The sequence below is a fragment of the Penicillium samsonianum genome (assembly GCF_028829775.1).
Source record: "Penicillium samsonianum strain IBT 33392 chromosome Unknown utg000003l_segment0_segment0, whole genome shotgun sequence".
NCBI classification, from domain to species: domain Eukaryota; kingdom Fungi; phylum Ascomycota; class Eurotiomycetes; order Eurotiales; family Aspergillaceae; genus Penicillium; species Penicillium samsonianum.
In genome coordinates, this window is record NW_026643261.1 from 137,100 (window position 1) to 151,918 (window position 14,819).

At 48.9% G+C, this 14,819-nt stretch overlaps 8 protein-coding genes across 8 annotated transcripts; 4 read left to right on the top strand and 4 right to left on the bottom strand.

Annotated features, from left to right (window-relative positions):
- Window positions 1-997: 997 nt before the first annotated feature.
- On the top strand, window positions 998-1,776 carry N7471_003603 (uncharacterized protein; the record flags this gene model as incomplete). The annotated part of the gene is made up of 2 exons (XM_057276323.1): window positions 998-1,318; window positions 1,387-1,776. The coding sequence occupies 2 exons, from the start codon at window positions 998-1,000 to the stop codon at window positions 1,774-1,776; spliced, it is 711 nt and encodes a 236-aa protein (XP_057135933.1).
- A 341-nt stretch (window positions 1,777-2,117) lies between these two features.
- N7471_003604 (uncharacterized protein) lies at window positions 2,118-2,813 on the bottom strand (the record flags this gene model as incomplete). The annotated part of the gene is made up of 3 exons (XM_057276324.1): window positions 2,118-2,442; window positions 2,528-2,626; window positions 2,692-2,813. The coding sequence occupies 3 exons, from the start codon at window positions 2,811-2,813 to the stop codon at window positions 2,118-2,120; spliced, it is 546 nt and encodes a 181-aa protein (XP_057135934.1).
- Window positions 2,814-4,275: 1,462 nt separating this feature from the next.
- Window positions 4,276-4,593, top strand: N7471_003605 (uncharacterized protein; the record flags this gene model as incomplete). The annotated part of the gene is made up of 1 exon (XM_057276325.1): window positions 4,276-4,593. One exon carries the CDS (start codon window positions 4,276-4,278, stop codon window positions 4,591-4,593), a length of 318 nt encoding a protein of 105 aa, XP_057135935.1.
- A 761-nt stretch (window positions 4,594-5,354) lies between these two features.
- N7471_003606 (uncharacterized protein) lies at window positions 5,355-6,363 on the top strand (the record flags this gene model as incomplete). Its single annotated transcript, XM_057276326.1, has 5 exons — window positions 5,355-5,441; window positions 5,508-5,588; window positions 5,663-5,743; window positions 5,840-6,176; window positions 6,347-6,363. The coding sequence occupies 5 exons, from the start codon at window positions 5,355-5,357 to the stop codon at window positions 6,361-6,363; spliced, it is 603 nt and encodes a 200-aa protein (XP_057135936.1).
- Window positions 6,364-7,153: 790 nt separating this feature from the next.
- Window positions 7,154-8,285, top strand: swc5 (putative Swr1p complex component (Swc5); the record flags this gene model as incomplete). The annotated part of the gene is made up of 2 exons (XM_057276327.1): window positions 7,154-7,530; window positions 7,607-8,285. The coding sequence occupies 2 exons, from the start codon at window positions 7,154-7,156 to the stop codon at window positions 8,283-8,285; spliced, it is 1,056 nt and encodes a 351-aa protein (XP_057135937.1).
- Window positions 8,286-8,826: 541 nt separating this feature from the next.
- Window positions 8,827-9,778, bottom strand: N7471_003608 (T2 family ribonuclease; the record flags this gene model as incomplete). Its single annotated transcript, XM_057276328.1, has 4 exons — window positions 8,827-8,876; window positions 8,931-9,123; window positions 9,172-9,466; window positions 9,543-9,778. The coding sequence occupies 4 exons, from the start codon at window positions 9,776-9,778 to the stop codon at window positions 8,827-8,829; spliced, it is 774 nt and encodes a 257-aa protein (XP_057135938.1).
- Window positions 9,779-10,499: 721 nt separating this feature from the next.
- N7471_003609 (uncharacterized protein) lies at window positions 10,500-12,211 on the bottom strand (the record flags this gene model as incomplete). The annotated part of the gene is made up of 5 exons (XM_057276329.1): window positions 10,500-11,018; window positions 11,066-11,495; window positions 11,546-11,678; window positions 11,733-11,846; window positions 11,902-12,211. 5 exons carry the CDS (start codon window positions 12,209-12,211, stop codon window positions 10,500-10,502), a joined length of 1,506 nt encoding a protein of 501 aa, XP_057135939.1.
- Window positions 12,212-14,266: 2,055 nt separating this feature from the next.
- N7471_003610 (uncharacterized protein) lies at window positions 14,267-14,819 on the bottom strand (the record flags this gene model as incomplete). Its single annotated transcript, XM_057276330.1, has 3 exons — window positions 14,267-14,278; window positions 14,335-14,362; window positions 14,428-14,819. The coding sequence occupies 3 exons, from the start codon at window positions 14,817-14,819 to the stop codon at window positions 14,267-14,269; spliced, it is 432 nt and encodes a 143-aa protein (XP_057135940.1).

Sequence of the window (14,819 nt, forward strand, 5' to 3'; positions counted from 1 at the left end):
TTTTAGATGCCTTTTTGGAGGTCTTTTTGGAGGTCTTTTTGGAGGTCTTTTGGGTGGTCTTTTGGGTGGTCTTTTGGGTGGTCTTTTGGGTGGTCTTTTGTTTACATCTTACGCCATTCTCGTCGCACGGACATACTTACTATGCACAGTGGCATATCTGGGGTAGTACTCGGGGGGAAATATTGATATACAAAGACCAAGGCCTAGATCCATTTTGGGGATACGAGAATGTCGCGAATAAACAACATTGAAGGCAAGTATGTGGTGTTCCTGAATCATCCTTGCCGCTGGTGGCCCCCCAGGCACAATTCTCGGCGCTTCGCCGTCGCCTATCACAGGTAACAATGGCCACCCACAAGAAAATTAGATTCTCCAAAAGACGAATGAGATCTAGCCTTCAATCACAAAATTCGGTGCAAACCCCGCTCGGACTTTCTCTTTGGGTCTACTAGGCGCTTCGTTGGATGCTTGTCCCCCGATGCGTCTGCCAAGTCTGCACGCTGGCGCCCGCCCAGGCAATTATGCTCCGGGGATGTACAAGTCCCAGTTGCAAGGCCACTGTTTACAATTCTAGACAGTCCTGCGAATTTAACCCAGAGCCCAAGGCGAATCAGCACAGTCGGTTTCCCATCGAGGCGCTCTGCATGGCTTTATGCAGTAATACGGGCTGAATATCGTCTTCAGGATACACCCTCATTCGGTAGTTACTTCTGTGATAGCATAGCGCTCGCTAAACTAGTCCCTGGATCAATCTTGGGACTATGTTTCCACGAATATACATATTCCAGCTGGTATCCGTTAATCATCATTTGAGACAGTCGTTTGAACATAGTAGCTGCCTTTGCTTTTTTTTCTTCTTTTATCATTGCCCCTGAGGGGTTCTTCGTTCTTTGATATCCATTCCCAGGAGTATCCTTGCCGGCAAGGTGTCATTAACAGTTACACACTCTCCTTCGACCCCTCTTTGTCATCTCACGAAATCCAACGACACTCCATCATGACCTCAAAGTCGTCCCTCGCCGGATCAGGCGGTGTTTATTCTTCAGACATGGAGGAATCAAACTTCCTGAAACGCAATCGTGTCCTTCACTTTGCACGACTTGGTCTATCATTATTGATTTTCGGCGTTGCTATTGCCGTCGTCGCATGCGAAGCCCCACCCTTGCGACATTATAGGAACTCTTCCCAGTGGGCGAGTGCCGGTCTCGCACTGTGGCCTTTGAACTTTGATCTCCGTCCAACAACCGCCGCAATTTCGTGCGGCTGTATAATCACCATCTTGAACTTGGTATACATCGCCGTTGCCCTCCTACCATCTGTGAGTCTTACACCCCTTCCACTGCACTATATGACTACTCTTAATACCATCTACTAACTCCCATCTAGCCGCATTCCCGTATCAAGTCACTTAACAACTACGCCTCAGCTTCAGCCGTCGCAGGCTTCTTAACCGCCCTGGTCGGCATCCTATTCATAATCTACCTACCGTCCTCGGGTTACCCAGCAGGGTTCAGCAAGAACGAAACCCTCCACAGCTGGGCCTGTAAGTGGAAGGCTGGGACAAGCAGTACTCAGACACCCCGTCACTTTGATCGTGACTGCATCAATACCCGCGCAGGCTTTGTCTTGCTGTGTGTACTTGTTGGGTTGGAGGTGTTGATGGGACTCGTTGCTGCTGTTGGCACGTGGTTCCAGCGGGACGTTTCTCGTCATCGGGCAGAGCAGTTCCAACTCGAGAAGTTGGAAATTGCTACTAAGCAGGTGTATCGCAATTGATGGGTAAATGACTTCGGGAGGATTTAGGTGCTGTGTAAGCGTGGCGTTGGTTCGTTGATCTATATGTATGAATGTATTGTTACTGTGTTCAATGGAAGGATGTATTCATGGTCATCTGTGCTGGGAGTTGATTTGCTGAGTGATGTGCAACCAAGGTGGAGAACAAATATGTATTTAGTCTGAGTCTCTAGGAGGTTATTTGATATACGTATGCTATCATCATCATTTATATTGTAGAGCAAAGATTCCAAAGTCAATGTCATTCTATAATTTTATTTAAATAGCTTCAATAACCACGTAGACTCACTTGAAACTTGTAATCCCTTCCGGGGCCAATAGTCTCAAATAGCAGCCCCTAGTCCTAAAACCACAAGAGCCATCCAGCTACCAGCATCATTCACAACTGCAGCTCCCTCTGATGGACTCGTTGACTTCTCATTCCCAATAAAGGCTTTGGTCGGTCCGGCAGTAGTAGATGAGCTGCCACTAGTGGTTAGACTGGCATCTGTGTCGGTTGGCTGGGCGGCATTTGACCCGGGAAGAGTCCATGAGGGTGCGACGGTGGTCTCTCCTTGGTCGTATGCATTCGCCGTAGCGCAATCATTTACACTGAGTTGTTTAGCCGCGGACGAATCTGGGTCATCATCGGAGCAGTCTACGTAACAGCTGTCCAATTATGTTAGTACTGCGGGGCTGAAGGTATAGATACTCTATCGAGGAATTTCAAGAGCCAGGCAGGTGGTCTACTCACTTGGCAATATTTGCAGCGCCCGAGCACTTGCAGTCCCAATCACTCGAGGCGCACTTTGCGAGTCCACGCTTCATGATAGCGACGCATGAATCTACAACTCTGTTGATTATGAGAAAAGGATCTTAAACAGTAAATGATGGGTGCTTAGAGGCTTATAAGCTTACTGTTGTGAAGCGCAATTCGAGTTGCCGCTTATGCTTGCGGATGCGGGTGTTGCATCTTGAGCGGCGATGAGGGTAGCCAATGCAGCAAGTAGGAGGGAGAGATGAGTAGTAAAGAAATGCATCTGGATATTGAGAAAACCTATATTGAAGAACACAGGTACTTAAAATGCGAAGAATATTATGCGCCCTGATAGGTATAGATCAGATCTTAAGATTTAAAGTTCAAGTAGATTCACCCGAGACCTTATATTGGGCGTGTTGAAAACTTGGATTTTGAATGTTACATTAATCTCAAAGGCAATGGAACCATTGAGCCCTCTTTCAAGGCCGTGTCTACTCCCGGAACGTTGACAGGAGGGGAGTCTGAAGAAAGCTCCCACGTGGAAAAGTATTCCAGGGTCCACATTCTTAGCCAGGCACCATATATCCTTCACATTTATGCTCCAGAAAGCTACGTGGATTAAAGATAGAGATTGACTTAGTCAACTATCAAGAAAATATTGTTCCTTGCATGTGCCGGGTTACTATAACACCTAGACAGCAAGTTCGGTTGAAGATAAAGATTGAACCCGAAGAGCACAGTTTCGCCCAAAGCGGTATCCTGGTCCAAAAAGGATTGCCAGTTACAGTAGGAGTGGGTAGTGAGGTGCTTCTTCGACATCATGACTTCCTGTGATGTCGCATTCCAAAGATCGGGGTTACATTCCTCGGTCGATACCCCTGCATGCGTTGGCCAATGGTGAATGATTAGAGCCGCATTAGGAATGTTTAAGTCTCCACTGCAATCATTTACGTATCTTACATGGGACCGACTACGTACAAGTTCCTATCTCAATAGCTATTAGCCCTGCAATAGAAGGCCAGCGGTGGGGTGGACGAAGACGTCTGTAGTTCCCCACGTCTCCCTCAACAAGATCTTCCCCATTTCTAAGACCTGGAAATTGTTTCTTGTCTTTAAATAAGCCATGGTATCTGTTAAAAACATAGTCTACCATAGTAGAAATATAACTAGTAGAAATCCAACTATATACATGTATGTACATATCCCCGAGGTCTGTACCTTCCTATATCACGAGGTCGATGTACATCGTACCTGCCATAAGTTACATTTACATGTACATAATGATCGATCCCACACTCACAAATCCCCCGGAAGTAACTTCACTTCTACAATGTCTGAACTTTAAACTGCTAAGCAGTTACCACTCAACTGCACAATGGAACACTTATTTCCCTCACGCACTACCCCAGGTTTCACCGACACATGGTGCCCAGGTGGAGGGCAAAGCTGGGTGCCTTAGGCTGTCTCTAGAGAGACTGTGAGTGAGCATGAAACTACACGGTTCTTGAACAACAGTTAATTGATTGCATGGATAGAACAGCCACGAGTTTATCGTTATGGATACTTACAGATACCACTTAGTCTTCTCTTTTTTTTTCCAATTACTATCGCTGCCATTTTGTGGTCCCAGCTATGGCAGCCGTGGCCGTAGTGGCGACGTTGGCGTACGTACCTATCCCCTGTTGACACGGGCAAATCCAGATGTGTCGCATCTTGCCCTGAAGGGCAAATGTCCAACCACAATGGCCATCAAAGCAAAGGCCTTGTCCAAATTGCCTATGCCATTTTCGCAAGGAGGGAGGCAATTTGAAGACCGAATGTCCGACCATTATGGCCATCCTTTACGGACTCGGAACCAATATACCGAGAAAGCGCACAAGACTGGCAGAGTTGTCGAAATCATCGCATCTACAAGCACTATACTCATGAGGAAAGACGAAAGCTCAGGAGGGCCCTTGTCCTCGTCCTCATACTACTCATCCTTGTCGTCCTCATGGTTGTCTGTCTCCATTAAACTTTATGGCATTAAACCGCCCATCTGTGGCTGGCAGGGGATGTGATGTGTGTCATTCAGCTAATGGGCGGTGGTTGAAGAAAGGGGAACACAGGGCCAAATAGTATGTATTTAAGAAGAGCAAGACAGAGAAATGGAAATACCTAAACTCGAGCCAAGCAGGTGTATACCTCACAAACCGTCATCAAAGACACTTTAAAATCGCCGTTCTCGTTGTATACCCTGGGCTGGTAGTGACCTCAGATTCTGCTGGAGGCATGGCTGCCTTTCCTATTTGCTTTAGATCTTTCTTCCGACGGCTTCGCCACCAACATCCCTCAACACTTTTGGTCAGAATGTACCTAGCCCTGGAGACTGGTAGGAAGTAGATAATCATAGCTGGAATCAGCTGGCCTTGGATAGAGTCAGAAGGCGCCAATATGGCAGTCTTCAATGTATATTACGCCCATCGGGAATTTTGCCTGGCAGGAAATTAGTAGATCACTCATTAGCCACGAGGGCCTAGAGGGAGCTCTAGGTTTGAGCCAGAAAAGACGCCAAACAATACTACATAATGTACATATGTATCTGGAATATAACTTCTCTAACACAGAAAACAAAGCGCAAACGGGAAAGAAGGGTGACAATGACTCTAATGTATGGGCTGTCGTGATGGACAAACACCAACTTCCTTGGAAACTTTCCCTTCTTGCTCCTCTCAAAACACAACTCTCCCTCCTCATCTGACACTGATATGAATGGCCACAGCGAGTAGTCTAGTGCTCTTCTTTCTTTCTTTCTTTCTTCTTTCTTTCTTTCTATTACAAAATGAACGAGCAGCCTGCCCCTCCTGCTAGCCGCGGCACCAGCACCACCCAGCGCCGTCGGAGGGAAGCCTGGCGCTTCAGACGCCGTGTAAGCCCATTGAACACTCCATTGACTATTGGAATTTTTGCAGAGCAATACTGATATCACTCACAGCAAGCTGCTGCCCAAACTGCCGCCGCTCGCGACGCTCGCATCGCCGAGTTGATGGTACGGGCTATCGAGCACCAGGTTAACGTACGCTATGACCCCAAGTTCCTGCTTTACATCCAGCCCGACCCTGTGAAGCTCTATACTGATACTACTTATAGCGAGAGGGTTTCCAACCCTCTGATGCTCGTGACGCCCGTGTTGCTGCGCTCATATTCCAGGCAGTCCAAGCACAAATGGATGTAAGATTTACCCCATTTCCCCATTTTTCACACAACCCAACTTTCTTTCGGGATGGCAGCAGTGGTCATGATGTCTGACGTGCATGACCTATATAGCATGAGTTTGGTGTACGCGATGGCTCAGCTCGTGGGGGTCGAGCCCGGGCCCGGGGCCAGGGCCAAGGCCGAGCCCGTGGTGGTGCGCAGGGTGCCCGTTATGATCGCGGTTGTCGTGGTGGTGGCGGCGGTGGCCGTGACCGCAGGGGCAGTCACGGTGCTCTCCACAGCGTTGGAGCGGGTGGCGCCGGCCAGCAAAACCCTCCCGGCCACCAAGCCCCCAACCAGCAAGTCCCGAACCAACAAATTGCAGGCCAGCAAGTGGCCCCTGAGCCTGCCACAGGTGGTGGACTCCAGTGGTGGACAAGGCCACAGGCTCGTCTGGAGGAAATGGCAGGTAAGAATGGTTTGCTTCTCTCACCCCCTCCAATCCTATCAACATCCAATGCTTTATCAATAGCTTCGACCCTGTTTCCTGGTCAATTGCAATGCCTCCGTTCCTATATTATCATCATCCCTTGATCGATCACGATACTGGAATTATATTAACCGTCATACGTACTATAGACGCTGACGCCCCGTAAGGGCATGCGATTTCGGTGCGGTTCCCCTTTGGGGCTGAATATCAATGATTCGATCAAATTGTTTCTATCTCTCGCCTAAGAAGAACAGCCGTCGGCCGGTCTGCTGTTACTCGGGCTGTTACTGTCTGTTTTGGGGAGGCTTTGTTTCTTCTTTGTTCTTCTATCAAAACATGGAATTGTTATCTCTTTCGCTCATCACGAACCATTCAATCATTTACTCATTTTCTCTGAACTCATTTATATATCCACATAAATTCTCCTACCAATATCCCAAGAATGCCAACAAGCGCCCTCCCAAATGATCTTGGGAAATGCTATCATTGCTGCCCCCGTTGTCAATGCTCTACCATGTTATCATGGCGTCTGGGATGCAGTCCCATGTGTCCCTCAAGGAGCAGCCAGGCTGGGACACTAGTCCTCTCAGCAAGAATCGAGGCCTGAACAATGTCCAGGTCTATGCATTTCGACATTCGGACTCTCAGTACAGTGGAAGGGCTTATGCTTTTTCAGGCCACCACAGAGATTTGCTGTTTGAGATAAATGAGCTCATAGCAAAGAAATTTTTTTTGAGTTGTCTGTGAAAGCTAGAGTTCTCTCCGTATGTTGATTAAGTTGACTGTATGGGCGTAGAAGATGAATGTGATGTGCATCTTTTCATTTTGTTAATGGACATGCCATACATCACCGCGACACCGCTTTCGGCAGAAATTCATCCTTGTACATTGTTGCGCCTTGCCCTTCCTGGATCTCGTCTTGATAAGTGCTGACAAGCAAAAAAAAAACCTTGACAATGACAAACCCTACTCTGCCAGAGAATCAGGATCTTGATGAGGAGGCCTATGACTCCGCTGAGGATGAAGATTTCGAGCTAGACGCGGCACCGGACGACTCCGACTTATCCTCCGATGCCGATGAGGCCGCAGAACCCGCAAAGAAGAAGCGAAAGACAGACACCCAATCTCAGATCCCCAAGGATGCAGAACTCGACTCCGGAGATGAGGCTACAATTAGAAGAGCGAGGGAGAAGAAAGAGAAGAAGACCAAGGGGAAGAAGCCCAAGGGCAAACGCGCGCGCGATAGCGACGAGGACGATGGCGACATTGACATGGACGACGATGAAGGAGGAACCGGGGGATTCGTGCGAACACGCGCAATGAAACAGCATATGTGAGTTATTTGTTCTTATCAATGTTATTTGACTTACTATCGGGTTCTAATACGCGTTTCCCGAGCAGACAGGAAGAACAGCGCAAACCGCTGGCCAGGATCGACGGCGCGACCGTGGACGTGGACGCCCTATGGGAACAGATGAATGCCCCCAAGCCCATACCGGCTTGCAGCCACCCCAGACCCAGCAGATACCCGAATCCGCCCCAGCACCCGAACCAACAAGCGAAACGAAAGCACAGGACCAGGGTGCCAAACATGCCGAACGCATAATAGGCCATGCCGCGCACGCCGACCAGATGATCAAGATCAAGCGCACATACAAGTTTGCCGGAGAATGGATCACTGAGGAAAAGGTCGTGCCCAAACACTCGGCGGAGGCTAAAGCGTTCCTGTCGAGTGGGGAGAATGTAGAATACACCGACGAGGATGCCGCAGCCGCAAACGCAGCTCGTAACCTTCGGCGACCGCTTCGCAAGATCTCGCGATTCGACCCCAACCCGACCGGCACGATTAAGAAGAGCTGGGAGAAGCAACTCGTTACCGATGACAAGGATGCGCGCGGACCCAAAATCAACACTGTGGAGAAGTCAAGACTCGACTGGGCCTCGTACGTCGACTCAGCGGGTATCAAAGACGAGCTGCGTACGCATAGCAAAGCTAAGGAGGGTTATATCGGTCGCATGGATTTCTTGGGTCGTATGGAAGACAAGAGGGAAGACGAACGGCGGGCTGCACGGCTCAAGGGCACATGAAAACAGCCCTTGTGCGCTCTCTACCAAAACTCCTTCTGGTATCAGAAACACTATTCCTCCCGCGCGCTGCAACAAGGATATGGCTCCATACAGAGTTGTGTTTTTGCGGAGCTCTCTGCAAGCCTTGTGAATTCGGCGTGTAGATCTACTTTGAACAACGGCTCACTCGACTCCGATTGAAAGGATGAGCTCTCGACCTACAAGCTTCATCCGCATCACCGATTTCCAACTATACGGTGCGCTTTATTTTCACTGCAGGGCTAGGATACATTTACGAGAATGGCTGACATCCTTGCCTTAAAGCTTCGAGCCTGTACATGACCACATGCTCAACCACCCTGCAGTATAACCACCGGTCTATACCCGTGAAAAGTTATGGTCAATCAGAACGATCATCATCGTATCAGATTAACGAGAATTCGAATCTGCACTATCAACATGTACTATAGCAATAATCCAGAGATACCATTTCAGCGACACATTCAGTGTGCAAATAAGCAAGAACAATCATCACCAAGACATATCAAGCCCCGTTATCAATTTACTTGGGCACATACTTGATGCCAGTTTTGGGGCAGCCAGAAGTAGTGACTAAAAAGACCAAGACGTTAGTAAAGCAACTAAAAAGCAAACGATGAAACTTACGCGTATCAACAGCCTTGTATGTTCCATCAATCGCATTGCCCTTAACATTATAGAAATACCAAACCTGGTTCAACTTGCCACTGGAGCAGCCAAGGTAAACCGACGCGCCATGCAGTGTAGTAAGAGCCTTCTGGATCTCGCTGAGGGTGTAGGTCTTGGATGTACTCGGGGTAATGCCAGCAGCGGCGAGAGCCTGGGACACAGTCAGAAACGAACGTCATAAAGGGCAGAGAGACCATACCTTGTGCGTATCCAAGCTCTTGAACAAATCAACTGTCTTCTGGAAGAAATCACCCACTTCTTCCTGCGCCTTGTAGCCGGAGTAGCAGCTCGGCTCGATGGTATTGATGCAAGTACCGTGCTTGCTCCACTCATGCGACCAGAAGTCCTCGTTGTCGCCGTTGATATCAACCCAGTACTCATCCATATAGTTGACCAGGTCACCGAGGTCCTGGTCCTGCAGAATCGCTGTGATGTTTGAGTAAGCGCGATTCGAGTCGCAGCTTGCCTCGTATGTGCCGTCGCAGTTGTCGGGCCTGAAGGAAGGTGTTAGTTTATGATTCGGGTATTTATAAGGGGTATAGGTCAGGTTGGGATGTTAGTATTACGTACCACAGTCCGTGAATGGTCCATGAGTCCGTGGGACCGGTTGATGGGCTGGTATCCCAGAATTGAGTCTGAAGGAGGGCACCGCCTGGGTAATTGAAGCAGCAGGTCGGCTCTGTGGAGGAGCTCGCGCAGCTGAAAGCGGTGCTGCTGGCGCAGGTTTCGAGGTTGGCGGTTGTGCCAGTGACTAGGCTCATGGCAGCTAGGGCGAGCATGCCCTTTGAGGTTTGGGATTGGAACATTTTTTAAGATTGAATTGAGAAGGAAGTGTTGAGCTGAGTGAAGAATTGTACGAGGATCATCGGATGGTTTTATGCTTCAGCCCAGAGACCATACTCGACATAAACATCGTCAGGCACATAGCCAATGTAGCACATGCACCGATAAGAAGACGCTGATTTGTTCTCGGATGTCGCCGCTACACCTATCGTCTCGGAGAAGAAATTCATATAAAGTACAGTACTCCGTAGCTGCTAGTCGAAGTAGGCGACGATCACCGAGCGGGGCAGTCGCGTTATTGACTTCCCTCCAATGACAAGACAGAAATGCACAACGCACTCCAGCGCTAAATCAGAGTCCGACGGTTTTCGTCTGAAGAAGACTGATGAAACGCCTTCTGAGGTTGCATTGACCGGGCTATTACTCCGGATCTCCGACTGTTGACCCAAGTTGATTCAAGTTGATTCGGCCCCGCGAGATTAAACCCGCTGATCGCCCAGCCCTGACGAACCAGAGTGCTTAGCCCTGGATCTGGACTGTTTTATCTGAAAGCTGGTGCTGCTTCGCTTAGAAGACAATGGCTGCTGTGGGTATCTTCATAGATGGGATTACTTTGTACTGCTACTGGGTAGAATATGAGTTTCCCGTCTACGCCATCTCTGCAGGCTGACAGGGCGTTCTCCACATAAGGAACCCGTGTTGAATTGCTTGGATGTAATGGAATTGACCGAAGAAATATAGAAACTACAGTAACAAAGGGTCCTGTTCCTCATCATTGGCTCGCGGAGACGGACCAAGTCGAATGTGCCAAACGGCGGTAACAGCAACAACGAAAAAGAGAGAGGCTTGCAAGAACGGGAGTCCAATCCAGGCAGTTCCAAGATGCATGCCTAGCCGGAAGAGGTTGGCAAATAGTGGACCGGAAACGAGTGTCCCTACGCCCTGTGCAATGGCAATTGCTGAATACAAGGTGCCAGCATGGTCGAGCTGTACGAGTGAAGTAGCCAGACTGCGTGTGGTGATCATGAATGCCGAACCGATTGACAAGATGACCTGACCACCGATCAAGATAGCGGGTGTTGGAGCTATAGCGATAATGGCGAAACCAATGATTGAAAGCACGCCGCTGCCTTTGCTCAGGAAATGGTCGCTACGCTTCCCGCGGAGGTTGAGGTATTTAGCGGCCAAAAAGGCCAGGAATGGCATTATGACCAAATATGTCACAAGAGAAAATATCCCGCGCAGCGAAATCAAGAGACTGGCCTATAGCATGGTTAGCTTTTGATTCGAATGAGGGGATTGACACATACGCGACTAATACTCCAGTCAAACTTCTTTGACACATATTGCAGAAGCAGGTTTGTGCATTGTCGACTCATCACTGTGACAAACATCACAAATACCATTAGACAGATATTGGAATCGGCCCAGATGAAGCGTGTCGACTGTGCGAACTCGCGAACTTGTCGAGTGAGCTCCTGCAAGACTGTCTGCTTCCTCCGAGGCTGGGATTGCTCGCTTTCGCTGTCCTGTTCTGGGCTTTCTCGGCTGACTTGCTTTCCCTTTGCGTTTCTGAGAGTCTCGGGCAGGAAAAAGGATGGAATACTTCCCACAACAATGATGCATATTGATAGCATAAAGGGAAACATTGGACCGAAGGTCATCAGATAGGCACTTAGTGGTGTGGCCAGAATCTCTGCGATTTGGATGCAAGATTGTAAACGGAAGAGCGCAGTTGCTCTGCATATATGTTAGATTGATTCCAGCGAAAGATCGAGCCATAACCGTACCTCTCATCTTCGGAGAAGACATCAGCCACTATGACCATGGCAATAGCCGTGAGGACTTGGTCACCGCCGCCGATGATTTTGAACGCAGCTGACATCCAGACCATCCGTAGGGGAATGACGCTTGACCATAGGCCTAATATGAAGGGATCAGTGAAATATCGACCAGATAGTTTAATGACTAACTTACAAACTATCCTGACCCAGATCTCCCCGAGGAGAATACCCAGCATGCTAAGAAACAAGAGAGGCTTCCGCCCCCAGCGATCTGAGAGCACGCCATATGGTAGCGAGAGGATAAGACCTGTATTTCCAAAGTATCAGCATCCTAATATCAGTATATCGCAGAGGACGCATACCAGGCACCACATCAAATGTATTTTGGTACCCAATCACGAGCGCCAATTCTCCCTGTACCGCCTCTGATTTACACGGATTGGACTCTGGTGGAGTGAGAGTCCCATTGCCCGCCCCGTGTAGAGTGGCCTGGTAGTTTCGACAGATAATATCCTCATACACTGCCAGTTGCGGCGCGGTGGACATGAAGAATCCGAAATCGGCCGATAGCAAGAATATAGCACACACGATGCTGACCAGCAGTTTCTTTGGGTGCTGGGCTGGTGGTTTGGTCGTGTGTGAGCCCAAAAGTGGCTCTGTCTCGCCTGTCATTGTGAATGGTGTTCTTAAAAAGGTGCAGACCCCTAGAAGTCAAGAAAGGGCGTCCCTAGACATCAAGTGGAATGTCGAGAAGGCAGATATATTTTTTTTTGTGACGCCATCCCCTTTAAATTGCTGCTTATGCGTTGTCGGAGTCCAATGACAGACGACCGTTAGATAGTTGGCGTTGGCATCCCGCTCCTTCGTAACGGGGTACACTACTTCCCCCTCTTTTTTTGTCTTTCTTTGTCCTCGATACTTGTTTTTTTTGGGGGGATATTTATCTTGACATTAACTTAGTATTTTTCAGAATTCATGCCAAAGTCCATTCATTTGGCGCATGAAATTCCAACATACTTTGCCTCCATGACTTCGCGTCATCTTGAAACTCGGAGCTCGGAGTTCGGGGCTCGATCTGACATGTCTCAAAAGTCCCAAAGGAAGATAACCTCGACGTTTTTAGTGACATCGCATAACGCTTAAATCAAAAACCGATGGCGTTAAATGAGACAGCGCAGTGCCCCTGAATTCATATAAACAAGACTCGCTCTAGGGATTCAGGGACCCCTCTGTGAAACCAAACTCAACCAGCATGAACGCTTCCGGGATGACCAAGAGAAACGTGGTCTTGGGTAGTGCAGTCATGTAGTTGTGCGATCTGTGTCTTCGATCTTGACGCAGTCCAAACAGGCATCTTCCCAACAGGAACGCAACCAACCCCACCTTCATGCTGGTCTTTCCCATCGGTCTGGCCCCAAAGCATGGTCCAGTCGGTCCTTCAACCTTCGAACACACCGATAGTCGAAGTTTGCGAACCAGCACCCCCGGGTCCACCATAAAGCAGGAAGATGTTTGACCGTACCTAAGGCCTCGATGGTATGCAGTGATATCTCAGAACGAAAATGCTGACCGCATTTTCTTGAGGACTTAACCACGCAAGCCTGCAAGTTCCCGTCCGCGGGTCTCGCCTTTGTCTTCTGTATGCGCCCGAAGCTGCACCTTGAGGTTTCATATCTGACCGCCACCAACACTGCATGATTGTGGAGATGTTGAAAGTCCCGAGACCGGGGGATTTTCTCGGAGGATTACGCGAAGGTTTTCCTTCTTTCCTTTTTTTTGGTCTGCGACTATCCGTTGCACGACACGAGCGGGAGTCGGGTGGCGCCCACGTCGTGAAGTGCGACACATTCGGTTCTAGGCTTGCATATGTCGGAGATGAGATTGTCATTTGTCCCGGTGACTTGTCGAGATCATTGGCTCTTGGGTTCCTCGTGCTTCGCTGTCTGTTCGGGGATTTGTAATACCTGTTCGTCCTAGCTGGTTATCTTTTGTTATCGCGGCTTGAATTTGGGCAATGTATGTACTTATTCAAATGATTCGGGCTTGGACTAAGCGGGCAGCTGCTTGCTTGCAGCATGGTGGATAGCGTGTGGAGTCGTATTGAGCCCAGTAGTCATCGTCGTCGTCGTTATCCATTGGAACTTAGCCATCTGATGTTAGGTACGTGATTCTCGTGTGGTCTTGGGAAGCCGAGGCTTCGACTGCTGGACTGCTATTCTCGCTGTAAGTCGCGGTATTGATGCAGGAATCTTGGTCTTGCATATCATTTGAAAATCAGTTCAAGGACAGTATCTTCCTGGGCAGTACGTTAGTATCCGCCTGATATCTAAGGACTGAGTAGTGCTCTACGGCTCCTCCTATAGGAATAATTAAGATTACTTGCAGTTCTCCAATTTGATGTTTGACCAGCATTTATTCCATTCCAGAGAAGCTTAAACAATCGTTCAGATAGCTAGAATGCCAAAGAGATACCGATTGTTTTAGGGTCGTGGACGTCCGCTACTCAACTTGTAGACGGTGAACTGTTCGAACTGGAGCTAGCAGTGGTAGGTGAAGATATGATGGTACTGCTGTGTTGACAAGGAAGAAAGGAGAGGAGAAGATGAGAGGAGGAGGAAGAGGGAGGAAAAGAAAAAGGGAGGAGCTGCATGAGAAGAGGAAGTGGAATGATATGGGCCATTTGTAACCCAGTCGACCTTATTTCGAGAGGACGCATTTGTGCCCATCTCACTCCAGGCTCTGAAAGACAACTTAAGATTAGCATGAAACCCTACCAATCTTTTAGGTGGACATACGGTGTGGACTATATGCTCGCGCTTCGATCTTGGGATTCGAAATTTGAGTCTGGAGGCTATTGGCCAGATAACTGGTCTCTTTATTGCCTGTACTGTATGCTTTTGTCATCCGTGGGAGACATCAGATCAACAGGCACCGGGTACGAATTCCTGGCGGACGGAGGAGGGGGAGCAATGGCAGAGTGGGCGTCCATGGCCACCGACGGAGACACCATATCGAGAGACACTGGCTTGGAGTTTCCTGGGGACGGAGGAGGAGGAGGAATGACGGACTCGGCGTCCGTGACCGTAGTGATCCTGACGAAATCTGTGAGGTTCCTCTGTCCTCTCTTTGATGAGAGTTCAGCGTTCTTCGTTCCCAAATTCGTCAAAAGTATTGGCGTGATGGAAGGTTGGACCAGCCAGGATGGATGTATACGATTGGTGATTGTGGTTGGGGGAAAGGGAAGGAAAAGTGTGACGAGGAAGGTGAGGCCGGTGGTCAT